This window comes from Haemaphysalis longicornis, unplaced genomic scaffold (assembly GCF_048455015.1).
Source record: "Haemaphysalis longicornis isolate Haplotype H1 unplaced genomic scaffold, Haemaphysalis longicornis Haplotype H1 scaffold_8, whole genome shotgun sequence".
In the NCBI taxonomy this organism is placed as follows: domain Eukaryota; kingdom Metazoa; phylum Arthropoda; class Arachnida; order Ixodida; family Ixodidae; genus Haemaphysalis; species Haemaphysalis longicornis.
This window is the reverse complement of record NW_027526445.1, coordinates 43,663,689-43,677,245: the sequence shown is the minus strand read 5'-3', so window position 1 is coordinate 43,677,245 and position 13,557 is coordinate 43,663,689. Positions and strand designations below refer to the sequence as shown.

Genomic DNA, 13,557 nt, shown 5'->3' with positions numbered 1-13,557 from the left:
CAGCGCGAACTAAGAGGGGCACAAAAAGAAAGAAGTGGACAGGACTAGCGGTAACATGACAGTCAATGCCGATGTCAATGTCGACCTTGTGAAGTCGACGATAAGGGGTAACAGAGCGCCTCGCATATGAACTATCACTGAACCATAAGTTGCAAGGGCAGACTAATTATTACAGAGTTGGTGATAGTAAAGGTGCGTCTGCAGCTGTGGTATGAACTGCAAAATCTTCCAGAACACGTTCTGCAGTTGCTGTTGAAGGGTTGTCGTGTGATATCTCTGCATGTATATGTAAGACCGCCAGTACTCATACTCGATGACTTCTGTCGAGTATCACAACGGTGTTTCCCTTGTCCTTAGCAAGTATGGCAATTGAGGTGTTGTTGCGGATGTCCTTGATGGCTTCTTTCGTAAATGGGGAGGACCTGGCTTGAGGTGCGTGAACCAGCCAGTTCGATAGAACACCGATATTGCGGGTGCTAGCTTCGCATCTTACTTTGGTAAGAAGCCCTTTGATGGCTCGCTCCACGGCGCAAAGCACTCTCGTAGGCTTCGGTGAGTTGCCCGAATTGAAGTTTAATTCCTTGCGCAGAACTCGAACTTCAGATGTAGTAGTATAGCAGAAGGAGGACAAGTTGAGAACGACGGCTTTATTTTGGGCAGTGTCCAGCGGCCTCAGTGGCTCAGGCTTGCTTGTCTGCTACTTTCTGCAGTTGCGTTCGCTTAGCGTTTCTATGAAAGAATAACAACTAGCAAATCGATTAGGTGCTATACCAGAGGTAACTTTGATGGCATAAATAATGAATTATCGGCCTTTTACGAAGAATTCATACATGGTCACCTCCAGCGCACCACTCAAGAAAACTGGTTGCTATTAATAAATAAACTTACTGGTCTCATCAACAAATTCATACCTGTCTTCACTGTGAGAACCCGAAGCACAGTTCTATGATTTACTCAGCAGCTCCGACGGTTGAACAACAACAAAAAAACCGTTTATATAAACAGGCTGTCCGAACGGATACCTCTAACTCTTGGGCGACATACAAAAAATGCGATAAAGAATATCAGTCGCTTTTAAAATCTACCCGCAGCCGTTTCTTTAACCATGATTTATCATCTATACTTGCAAATAATCCAAGCAGATTCTGGCGCGTTGTTAACCCCAGATGTTATCCTCATATAGTCCTAAGCAATAACGATGGCGTTTCCATTCCCACATCGCAATGCGCAGAGGTCTTAAACCAGGCGTTTTCTTCAGTTTTTACCAGAGAAGACGTTTCATCCGCTCCCATATTGCATAGTATCAACAGCACAATCATGCCGGAGATTGTTATCAGTGAGGCACGTGTTCTGTCCCTTTTACAGAGACTGAAAATTTCTTTCACCTCGGGTAATATAGGCTTTAATAATAAAATCCTCAAATCTATATCATTCAGCATCACCCCCTTTTTATGCGCTTTCTGTTCACAGTCTTTGTCTACCGGAACTCTACCTCAAGACTGGCTAACAGCTAAAGTCGTACCCCTCTTCAAATCGGGTGACCATTCCTCACCGCTAAATTACAGGCCCATTTCCTTAACTAGTACCATTTGCAAACTCATGGAGCATATCATACACACTGAAGTCATAAATTATCTGGAACGTCACAATATCATCTTCAATTTTCAGCACGGTTTTCGCAAGAGATTTTCATGCGACACCCAACTTGCCGGTTTTGTTCACGACCTTCATACATCTATGGATGCTGGTGGCCAGGTCGACGCAATTTTCTTAGATTTCGCTAAAGCTTTTGACCGCGTTCTTCACCACAGATTACTACTCGACCAGATTTAGGGGAAATCCCCAAGGTCCACTGGAGTAAGTTTCTGTGAAGGAAAGTTTGACATCCACCTAAATGCAGCCATACGGCTGCAAGGAAAAGCTATACAGCTTTATCAGAAACTTCGCAGTTGAAGAAAAAAAATTCGTCCTGGTCCAGGATTCGAACCCGGGACCACTGCTTAACCAGAGCAGTCGCTCGACCAACTGAGCTAACCAGGAGGCTAGTCGTTAGTAGCGCGAAAGCGAATTGATCAACAACTCGAAGTGAACGACAGGTGTTAATCGACCAGATTTAGGGGAAATCCCCAAGGTGGAGTAAGTTTCTGTGAAGGAATGTTTGACATCCACCTAAATGCAGCCATACGGCTGCAAGGAAAAGCTATACAGCTTTCTCAGAAACTTCGCAGATGAAGAAATATTCGTCCTGGTCCAGGATTCGAACCCGGGACCACTGCTTAACCAGAGCAGTCGCTCTACCAACTGAGCTAACCAGAAGGCTAGTCGTTAGTAGCGCGAAAGCGAATTGATCAACAACTCGAAGTGAAGGACAGGTGTTAATCGACCAGATTTAGGGGAAATCCCTAAGGTGGAGTAAGTTTCTGTGAAGGAAAGTTTGACATCCACCTAAATGCAGCCATACGGCTGCAAGGGAAAGCTATACAGCTTTCTCAGAAACCTCGCAGTTGAAGAAAAATTCGGCCTGGTCTAGGATTCGAACCCGGGACCACTGCTTAACCAGAGCAGTCGCTCTACCAACTGAGCTAACCAGGAGGCTAGTCGTTAGTAGCGCGAAAGCGAATTGATCAACAACTCGAAGTGAAGGACAGGTGTTAATCGACGAGATTTAGGGGAAATCCCCAAGGTGGTGTAAGTTTCTGTGAAGGAAAGTTTGACATCCACCTAAATGGAGCCATACGGCTGCAAGGGAAAGCTATACAGCTTTCTCAGAAACTTCGCAGTTGAAGAAAAATTCGTCCTGGTCCAGGATTCGAACCCGGGACCACTGCTTAAACAGAGCAGTCGCTCTACCAACAGAGCTAACCAGGAGGCTAGTCGTTAGTAGCGCGAAAGCGAATTGGTCAACAAATCGAAGTGAAGGACAGGTGTTAATCGACCAGATTTAGGGGAAATCCCCAAGGTGGAGTAAGTTTCTGTGAAGGAAAGTTTGACATCCATCTAAATGCAGCCATACAGCTGCAAGCGAAAGCTATACAGCTTTCTCAGAAACTTCGCAGTTGAAGAAAAATTCGTCCTGGTCCAGGATTCGAACCCGGGACCACTGCTTAACCAGAGCAGTCGCTCTACCAACTGAGCCAACCAGGAGGCTAGTCGTTAGTAGCGCGAAAGCGAATTGATCAACAACTCGAAGTGAAGGACAGGTGTTAATCGACCAGATTTAGGGGAAGTCCCCAAGGTGGAGTAAGTTTCTGTGAAAGAATGTTTGACATCCACCTAAATGCAGCCATACGGCTGCAAGGGAAAGCTATACAGCTTTCTCAGAAACTTCGCAGTTGAAGAAAAATTTGTCCTGGTCCATGATTCGAACCCGGGACCACTGCTTAACCAGAGCAGTCGCTCTACCAACTAAGCTAACCAGGAGGCTGGTCGTTAGTAGCGCGAAAACGAATTGATCAACGACTCGAAGTGAAGGACAGGTGTTAATCGACCAGATTTAGGGGAAATCCCCAAGGTGGAGTAAGTTTCTGTGAAGGAAAGCTTGACATCCACCTAAATGCAGCCATACGGCTGCAAAGGAAAGCTATACAGCTTTCTCAGAAACTTCGCAGTTGAAGAAAAATTCGTCCTGGTCCAGGATTCGAACCCGGGACCACTGCTTAACCAGAGCAGTCGCTCTACCAACTGAGCTAACCAGGAGGCTAGTCGTTAGTAGCGCGAAAGCGAATTGATCAACAACTCGAAGTGAAGGACAGGTGTTAATCGACCAGATTTAGGGGAAATCCCCAAGGTGGAGTAAGTTTCTGTGAAGGAAAGTTTGACATCCACCTAAATGCTGCCGTATGGCTGCATGTAGGTGGATGTCAAACTTTCCTTCACAGATTACTACTAAAGCTAGAACAACTTAACATTCATACTAACGTTCTTGCATGGATAAAAGCTTTTCTTTCCTCCCAGTCTCAATTTACCTTTGCTATGAATGTTTATTCTTCCTCTTTATCGGTAACATCGGGTGTACCCCAAGGAAGTGTTCTTGGTCCTCTACTCTTCCTCGTTTATATTAATGATCTACCAAATTCTTTATCTTCACACGTTCGACTTTTTGCGGATGACTGCGTAATATACCGTAACATTTCTTCTGATTCGGACCGCTTAGCTTTGCAATCTGACCTTAACAAAATTAATCATTGGTGTTCAACTTGGCTTATGTCGTTAAATGTTTCTAAAACAAAGTGTATGTCTTTTACTAACGCTGCTACCCGTTTTCCTAGTCAATACTCGTTGAATAATATGACACTTGAGTTAACATCTACTTACAAGTACCTCGGCCTCCACTTTCAATCGGATCTATCATGGCACCATCATATAGAACTCACTCTTGCAGCTGCTAACCGGTCTCTCGGGTTATTGAAACGAAATCTTAAACAGGCTCCATCGCACTTAAAAAAGCTTGCTTTTACCACTTTAATTCGCCCTAAAATAGAATACGCCGGTGCCATTTGGGATCCTCATCAAGCCTACATCGTATCAAATATTGAATCCTTGCAAAACCGTGCTGCTCGTTTCATTTACCCAGATTATTCTTCTTATTCCAGCGTCACTAACTTAAAAAACCGTGCTGAGCTAGAGGATTTGGCCCTTCGTCGGAAATATGCCTGCTTATTACTTTTCCACAAACTTTACAATCACCCGTCATTACATGACAGTTTCTTTGAACCCCCCTGTTCCATCTTTCCACGCCGTGATCATCCTAACAAAGTTATGCACCCGCTATCTCGCACACTTCGTTTCGCTCAGTCATTCATCCCGCGCACTATTATTGAGTGGAACAGTTTACTCGCACACATTGCCACCGAGAAACACTCGGCTAAGTTTTTAGAGCTCATGCGCGCTACGCTGACCAACTAATTATTTTTTTTTTGCTTTTGTTGTTCTGTTTTTGTTTCTCTTTTTTTTAACTTTTTTTAACTATTGTATAACGCCATGCAATTGCTGCCCGTATTCATGGTTTGCGTTTTGTTGCAGTTGTTACGTTGCATTGTATCTTGTTGTACTGCTTTTTTTCTGTTTTTTCCTTTTTTTGCTGTTGTAGTTTACACACCATGTGGTATTGGCCCCCCCCCCTATGTAATACCCTCTTCTAGAGGGCCTTTAGGGGTAACCTGAAAAATAAATAAATAAATAAATAAACAAATAAATAAATAAATAAATAAATAAATAAATAAATAAATAAAAAAATAAATAAATAAATAAATAAATTGTCGTGAACCTGTACATCCGGGAACGCATCAACAATCATAACCTGGCCAGGTGAGGGCTTGCGTAGAACGACTTCGTTTCAAAATTTTTGATTGCCTGTTGGTATTCTTGGATCCGAGCCGAGACTATTTTCTTTTCGCCTTGTCGAATTATTTTGCGGCCCACGTGGGCAGGAAAACAAAGCGTCGAATGCTCTGGCCGAGCACGCTGATAATCACGGTCACTCCATCAATTGGGATAACGATGGGATACTGACACCAGGATAGTAAAACCAGTTTTAACGCAGACCCCCCTCAAACAAGCTATATAATTACGAAAAAAGAGAATGGCCATGGGACTCATTAGCCCATTTTCCGATACAGTACCTATTATGTCATATGGGCTCCTGTGCGATTGGCTGAGGCCGGCAAAAGCAAACGCACATTACGCAGAGATTACTAACTTGCGGAGCGAGCTACTTGCGAATTAAAGTAATGTATAATATTTTACAGCAGTAAAAATGGTGTTGGAAACAATGAAAAATTCGAAAATACACGAAAACATACAAGAGCCGATGCGCATTGTTGATGGCACTGATATTGGCATTTTCGGTCTATATGAGTCGCTGACGCGGGTGAACCGCAGCAACACGCCGACGCCGAGAAAGTTTTTAAAACGACGTCGCTAACAGGACTTGACGTCCGGTTCATCTGCATACGCCGTTGAATCAGTGCCCTGCTATCACTCTGACTATTGATTTCCAAGAAAGTTTATTTCAGACATGCCCTATTTTTAGTGGGGACGAAAAAAAGGTACCTAAACGTTACCTCATAATGAAGAATCTGAACCTAATGCGTAGCAACGCAGCCTGAATAGCCGATAGCGGAACAAATTTAGTTCCCGCCATAATGGGAAATACGCCTGTGGAAATATGTCAATTGTAAATTGTTTCTCGTCGTTGGGCTATAGACAAAGCGAAAGTAGTAAGTAAGGAACATCTACGCACGGCTAACACAGTCTTCCTGAATTCAAAAAAGATAAGACGAAACGGGGTCGTCTTTGTAAAAGAAAACGTCTGTTCCAGTTGCCGTTTCCTATGTCACAGTGAAGTAAATGACCGTATGTAAGAGTTGGTATAATTGCAGGCAACATACCCAGCTTTCTCGCGGGAAATGCCGACCTCTAAGGAACCTAGCAAGACTTCTTCAGGTAAATTATATTTGGCCTAAAGGAAGAAGTAAACATGAAGATGAAAACGCAAAAATATGTCTCGAGGATTCCGAATTTTTGTTATCTAATTCGCTGCCAAACCTTACTCCCCATGCATTTTTAAGGGATAGTTTCCAAGGCTCAGGAAATTATTGCGTGACTTGATACGGTGTAAAAAGCAAGTTTGCACCCCTAATATTATCTGCGCAAAAATCTTTACATTTCGCTTAATAACTACGGAGTAATCACGGTTGAAAGGACTGTCATCAGTGGGAAAGCTGCAGATGAAGTTTTAAAAGGCCATTTATATTAAGCTAAACATCTTTAGAATAATACATTCCCCCTCTATACAGATTGCGACTACCTTATTGAGCCATCCGGCCTTATTTTCAAGTAAATAATTGTTTCAGAACAAGCAGCATTGCCGTTTCGATATGAAAGGCTGTTGCTCTGGGGCCCGTGCCACTCGTAATTTATTTAGTGGCTGAGCGTTATTTTATTCCCTGAATAGCGCTCTCTAGTTTACTAAAATATTTTGCACGAAACCCGTGTGTTATTTGGATTATCGCCGTAAAATATGTTTACTGCGAATCCCCAGATCATGCCTTATAATATAAAGTCTGATAGGTGCTTTAATACCGGGTTCTAATTCATTTGCTCACAGCCTTGCCATGTCAATCAAAAGAAATCAATGCATCGCACTCTATCAAGATGAATGGCTTTGTGCAATCATTTATACAACAACGTTAATAACACCTGTTTGTAGTACAACAATATTTCAAGTTTTAATGCAAAAATAAAATTATTGTAAATATGGCAGTTTGTTAGTAAAACATTTTTATTTTTTTTGAAGCTTCTCAAATTGCAAGGCACCTTAAATACAGCATTTGCCAATTTATCGTACTGCGCTTCAATTTTTTTAAAATTAAAATAATAACTAAATAATTTATAAAGTTACATAATTTTTTTATTTCTCATTGCATAGCGTACTTTCTAAGAGCGGCTTCCTGTTACGTGCTTGCAGAAACTGGTTTTATTCTTTTCGCTAAATCAGTCGACCACTTAGGGCTCGTTGGCTGCCCCCACTCAAAAACGTAGTGGCTTTTTAAATGCAGAGCATTTCAGTAACTCACGATGTCACCCGCGTTGACGTACGTAGTCGTAGTCCGCACCCCTCCCCCTACACTATATAAAAAAAAATACTATCCGGCGAGTAGCTCACCCACATCGAGTAGCTCACCCACTTGCTCCGCCTATGCCCCACATTTCTTTTTGAAGACAACTAGGTAGTCGTCGACATAACGGAACGTCTTCACGACGCTCTTCCCTTCCAAGGCCATCTGAAGTTGTCGGTCCAACGATGCCAGCAGGAGGCCACTTAAGACCGGCGCAAGGGACGACCCGATGCAGACACCTTCCCTCTGCAGGTAGAGGCTGCCACTGTGTTCCACATACGTGGAGTCCAGATAGAAGTTCAGGGCTTCTAAGAATTTTCCAGTGCTGATTCCGCACTCACTTTGGAATTCTATATTGCCGAACTGGTCCACCGCATTGCTGACCGCCTTCAGTACTGAGCCACGTGGGAGATTGTAGTACAGGTCTTTGATGTCGATGGAAAACGCGTCCAGTGAGTGCGGAATCAGCACTGGAAAATTCTTAGAAGCACTGAACTTCTATCTGGACTCCACGTATGTGGAATACAGTGGCAGCCTCTACCTGCAGAAGGAAGGTGTTTGCATCGGGTCGTCCCTTGCGCCGGTCTTAAGTGACCTCCTGCTGGCATCGTTGGACCGACAACTTCAGATGGCCTTGGAAGAGAAGAGCGTCGTGAAGACGTTCCGTTATGTCGACGACTTCCTAGTTGTCTTCAAAAAGAAATGTGGGGCAGAGGCGGAGCAAGTGGGTGAGCTACTCGATGTTTTTTCCTCAGTGCTGAGTCCTTTTTCACTCACCACGGAAATGCCTGAGCGTGGAACCATACGTTTCCTGGACATGAGCCTGACTTTCTGTGGCCACTATGTATGCTGGGAGTATGCCCCCAGAAGCCAGAAAGGTTTTCTGTCGTTCTCATCCGCCCACACGAAGCTCGTTAAGCGAGGCATCGTGCGGGCAGCCCTGAAAAACTCTGTGCTTCGTTCATGTCACCACAGAATGTTCCAGAGTCTGCAAGCGCAGGCCGAAAGGCTTCTCATCGCAGGCTACCCGCGGACTTTGCTGCTCACTGTCGCGGAGAGTGTGTTGAAGTCGACGACATCTAAGGAAGCACCTCAAACGCAGGAAACGAGGCGTGGGCTCATCAACGTCATCCCACATGTGCACAAAGTGTCGCACGGGCTCAAGAAGATAGCACAAAAGGCTGGAATAAGAACAGTGTTTTCCGCACCAAACAAGCTAGGGAGAATGTGCAAAGCCGTGAATGACACGACACCACCTAAGGCGGACTGCAGCACTAATCATGCTACGCGCTTCGTCCCCTGCCGCACCAACGTGGTCTACGAGATTCCTCTGGAGTGCGACGCTGTGTACGTTGGACAGACGGGAAGATGCATCAATGAACGCCTGCGCGAGCATGCGTATGCTCTACGTGTCGGCAGCGGGAGCCACCTTGTCTCGCATTGCAAGGCATGCGGGTGCAGCCCATTTTTAGATAGAACCAAGGTTCTAAAGCGCTACACGGAATCACGCACACGCGAGATTTTCGAAGCCTACTCAAATGCGAAAAAAGGAAGAAAGAAATGTGTCAGTCAGGCTTCAGTCACACGTCTTCAAAAAGAGATAGCGTATATCGACAGATAGCGCTTGTCAGGTTCTGAAAAAACTCATTGTTCGCTCACCGTGCAAATCATTTCAGCGTGTTTCTTTTCCTTTCCTAGGGTTGTGACGTCACTTTTTCTTCATGTATAAATTGCAGAACGCAATAAAGCACCCCCAGTTGTTAGTCAGCGCTTGTACTGTCTCTTCGTCCGTTAGTCCCCGTCGTTGCGCTGTTTTTTCACCTTGAGATGTCAAACCAACTAGCCCAATCCCAAGCTTTACTCACGCTATTATCTTTCAGCGGCAGGGGTGGCTCTATCCTTCGTGGACTCTCCCCGATTCCTGGGCGTAACACTTGACAGGCCGTTGACGTGGTCCCCTCAAGTTCGTCTCAAGAAGCTGGGTACATTTGCTCAGGTATTACGCAGGCTGACCAGCCACTCGTGGAGGATGTTCTGTTGGGCCGCTCCTGCGTCTATACACAGCACTCTTCGAAGGATTGCTCCGATACGGCCTCCCAGCCCTCGGTCCTCTTTCCAATGACAACACAAGGCTTTTCGAAAGTATGCAAGCCTGAGCCCTGCGGTTTTGTCTTGGCCTTGTGAAGACAACTTCTACGCTGGGGACCATAGGAGAGTCAAGGCACTTCTTACCCAGTGTACTGATCAAATAGGAGAAACTTCGCCTACATTTTCGGCTGTCGACTGGGGCCCATGGACATCCGCCGAGCTCAAGCTCTGCCTTACAAGTACAAGACACTCTACCACCCTTGTGTCAGAAGTACCCTGCGCCGCTTCCTCTCCCGCCCGGGATGAACTCTCCCTGGCGAATTGCGAACACAGTAGCGGGCATCGGCACTACGTTGAGGTTGCCAATTTCAGCTCTAAAGTACTTCACTCTAGAGCACATGTGGAATTGTTACCGTAACTACAAACATATCTACACCGATGCATCGGTAACGGCTATTTCATCTGTGATTGGAATCTTGGTCCTATCACCGCGGACAAGAATTGCGGCCAGGTTAAGCCACAAAAGAACATCGACAACATCAGAACTTGCAGCCTTGCGCTCAGCTTTGCAGTAGATTTGGGCGACAACCTTTTGGGTGGGTGATTTTTACAGATTCACGGTTGGCGGCTCAACAACTGGCATCGTTTCCGCGCGAACAACTTTCCCACGAAAATTCCCCCGCATTTCCCCGAGGGGGAGAATGTGAAAGTGCGAATGCACGGTTGTCGGCCCGCTTGCTGCGCTTGCGCTCGGCCCCCGCAGCCCACCGCCTCGCCGCCTTGTCTTCCATCTCTTCCATCGGGTTTGTAGTATCACGTGTACACCACGCAGTTATCAAGCCGCTATAACGCCGCAGAGTCGCCAACGCACGCCGCTGACGATGTAGTTTGAATGCGTTAAAGATATAAGGCGCGTTACTAACACTGATATCAGCGTTGCGTCCGTGGCTTAGTCGGTAGAGCGTCGCGCTGCGGCCGCAAAGTCCTCGGATCGAAACCTGGCGCCGGATGCTGTTTTTTTTTATATAGAGAGGAGGACTGCGGACGCCGCCGCCGCCGCCGCTGCCGGCGGTGGAAGGTTTGGGGTCGCTTATAAAGTGCATTCGCACTTAAAAACAAATCCTGCATACACAGGCTACTAGGATGCTTCACGTGGTATTGTTACAGTGGCTACCTGGACATTGTGGCGTGAATGGGAATGTGGTAGCCTACGAAATAGCTTGCGCGGCCCACACCCAATTTATGTCATCCTCCCGATTCCTTTCTCTCGACGTGACGCCGCGAAACTTGTGTACTCCGAGGTGTGGCAGTTACAACTCTCAATATGGATTCATAGATCAAACAATTATCATCCACTGTACAGAATTGATCCCGGGAGCAGTTTGTAAATGCCACGTGACGTGGGAAAGCGCAAAGATGCAGCTGTTCACCGTATTAGCCTCAACGTTGCTTCTACCGGTCACTTCTTGTATCAGATGGTCCGAGTTGCCTCTCCTCACTGTCATGTATGCAGTGTTCGTGAGGACATAGAACATGTACTCTGTGTGTGTCCCCGTTACGACACCCTGCGGCTAACTTTGAAGACGACTTTGGGACTGACTTTGAAGACGACTTTGGCACCACTGGAATTTTGCGGCGTCATTGGTCAATGGCAGTCAACTGCCACGGCATCACCGAGTACAGGGGCTTGGTGACATTTCTCCGTGACTGCAGCCTGAACGAAACTCTGAACGTTTGCTTTAACTTTACTACTGTGCGTGTGCTGTGTGCCCGATCCTGAGTCTGTCACTTTCTGTGTGCTCATTGGTGTTTGTAGTGTCTGTATGAGTTTTAGATGCACAGCATTTCTTGCTCTCGGATCTTTCGTTTGTCGTCCGTCGTCCGTCCATCCACCGGCCTTTTAAGGGGAAGCGTGCTCGTCTCGTGCCGGCCCAGGAAGACATCGGCAACACTGTCGCTCCAGCATCTCATGGTCGGGGCTATGTCCCTACCTTGTTGGGTCGCCGTGCACACCCCCCCTGCGCATGCTCGGCTCATCTCGGGCCGGCCCAGGAAGACACCTGTAACACTGCTGCTCCAGGAGCCATTAAAGTGCAAGACACCACCGGGCGTTCAGCAAGCCAGGCATGCGCAGTGGGGATGTGGACGGCGCAACAACGACAACGGAAGGACATAGCCCCGTTGCATCTAATAAAATTACACCATCGTCCCGCAGGGGAACCCTGAGAAGTACGCGAAACGGCCACGGGTTCAATGCAATTTCCATTTCGTAGTTCCGGTAAGTAAAAGTGTAGTAGTTACCATGGAAACCAAACTGTAGATATAACGGTAGCTACGTACCTCAACCTCAATGAAACGACAAACTGAAAACTAATAGGCACTTGAATGGACCCCATGGCTGCTTTGCATACTACTCAGGTTTCCACTACGGGAAGATGGTGTCATTTTTTTGTGTCTTCGCTTCCTTTCACTTTTGCACCTCTCATGTTCTTGTGAATTAGCACACCAAGCTTCCTGCGAGGCTGATTCTTCTCATGACTACAGCCATTCCTCCTGCTCCTCCCAGTCAACTAGATAATACGCAGCACACCTAAAAATCTTACGCATCACAGGTGCGACAACGTCAAGACGAAACAGGCGAAAACTGCAGATTTTTTAAATTTTAAAAATCAGAATTACCGCAAAAGAATATAGCCGTGCTTGTATGTGTATAGCGAGGAAACGTATGCATAAAACATCTATCCAATCTTATTCCATTCAACGTCAAACAGCAACACGTAGATGCGTCATCGGTATCAACAAATGTACTGTGACAAGTCCCGTCACCCCAGCGGCAGGCACTGCGGAGTGAATAATCACGGTGGTGCTGCGGCACTGTTTCTCGGCCATCGCATTTTTTTACTGCTGCTGGACGTGTCGGTGTTCGTCCGAGTTGAAAATATCAGTGAGTAGGACATAGGGGGCGACAGTCGTCATGGCATCATAATCCCTGTAAGGTGGTAGTTGCATCTGAGCAAAAAAAGAGTCGCTCATGTCCCACAACGCGCGGCCTGGAGTCTTCGCTTGCGACAGTACAACGGCCACAAACGTGAAGCTGCGCTCTGGCAGAGTTGTGCGGTGCATTGGCGCTATCGCTCGCACTTGGAATACTAAACGATGAATCTCTACCAGCTTTCCTTCTCCGAAGTTTGGAGTGCGATTATAAATTTAACGCAAAGCTTTTACATCTACCAGCCGACGGTTCTTTCATGGCGTGGCGCACAACAAGTCCAAACGCGGATGTGGAGGGAAGGGTGGTTTTCACTCACGGAGCTCAGTAAAGATGGCGCGGCGAATTTACCAAGCTTTCTCGGCGCGCTCACGCCGGCGGGTGTATCGTCGCGACCCGGCTTTCTCGTCTGCTTTAGCAATGGTTGTTTTGGGCCTGTATAGGTGTAGCTTTTTGTCCATTGCGCGCATTCTTTCCACAGCTTGATTAAATTGTTCGACAGCACCTCCTGGGAAACCGGGACAGAACAGAATTAGGTGGTCGTTATAGATTGGTTATGTTATATGTTGTTTTGCAGTCACGAAAACAAAATGTAGAGACTACCTACAGACATCTATCCGATAAACAAACACTGCCTTTTGCGCACTGCTTGCGGCGAAAGGAACTCCATTTTCTAATTTGGTGAATAACAATTCGATTGTGCTTTAATAGGTATTGAAACAGGCCAAAAGGGCAACTGGTACTGACAAGAAGCGATTATACGAGTTCCCTCAGCTGTCTCACAATTCTCAAACTTACTCAAGGACTTAGTTTAAATCGGTATGAATGGGAATCACATGGCTATGATGCCGAATGGTTTCG

At 46.1% G+C, this 13,557-nt stretch overlaps 1 protein-coding gene across 1 annotated transcript; it reads left to right on the top strand.

The window, feature by feature from the left end:
* Window positions 1-8,055: 8,055 nt before the first annotated feature.
* On the top strand, window positions 8,056-10,013 carry LOC144148269 (uncharacterized). Its single transcript, XM_077679829.1, has 2 exons — window positions 8,056-8,966; window positions 9,872-10,013. Exons 1-2 carry the CDS (start codon window positions 8,056-8,058, stop codon window positions 10,011-10,013), a joined length of 1,053 nt encoding a protein of 350 aa, XP_077535955.1.
* The last annotated feature ends 3,544 nt before the right edge of the window (window positions 10,014-13,557 follow it).

Bases quoted from the DNA above. Each gene is read 5' to 3' on its own strand.
- LOC144148269 (XM_077679829.1), top strand. From the start codon at position 8,056: ATGGAAAACGCGTCCAGTGAGTGCGGAATCAGCACTGGAAAATTCTTA. The intron at 8,967-9,871 runs GTACGTTGGACA...CTGATCAAATAG, and splicing joins CCTCTGGAGTGCGACGCTGT to GAGAAACTTCGCCTACATTT.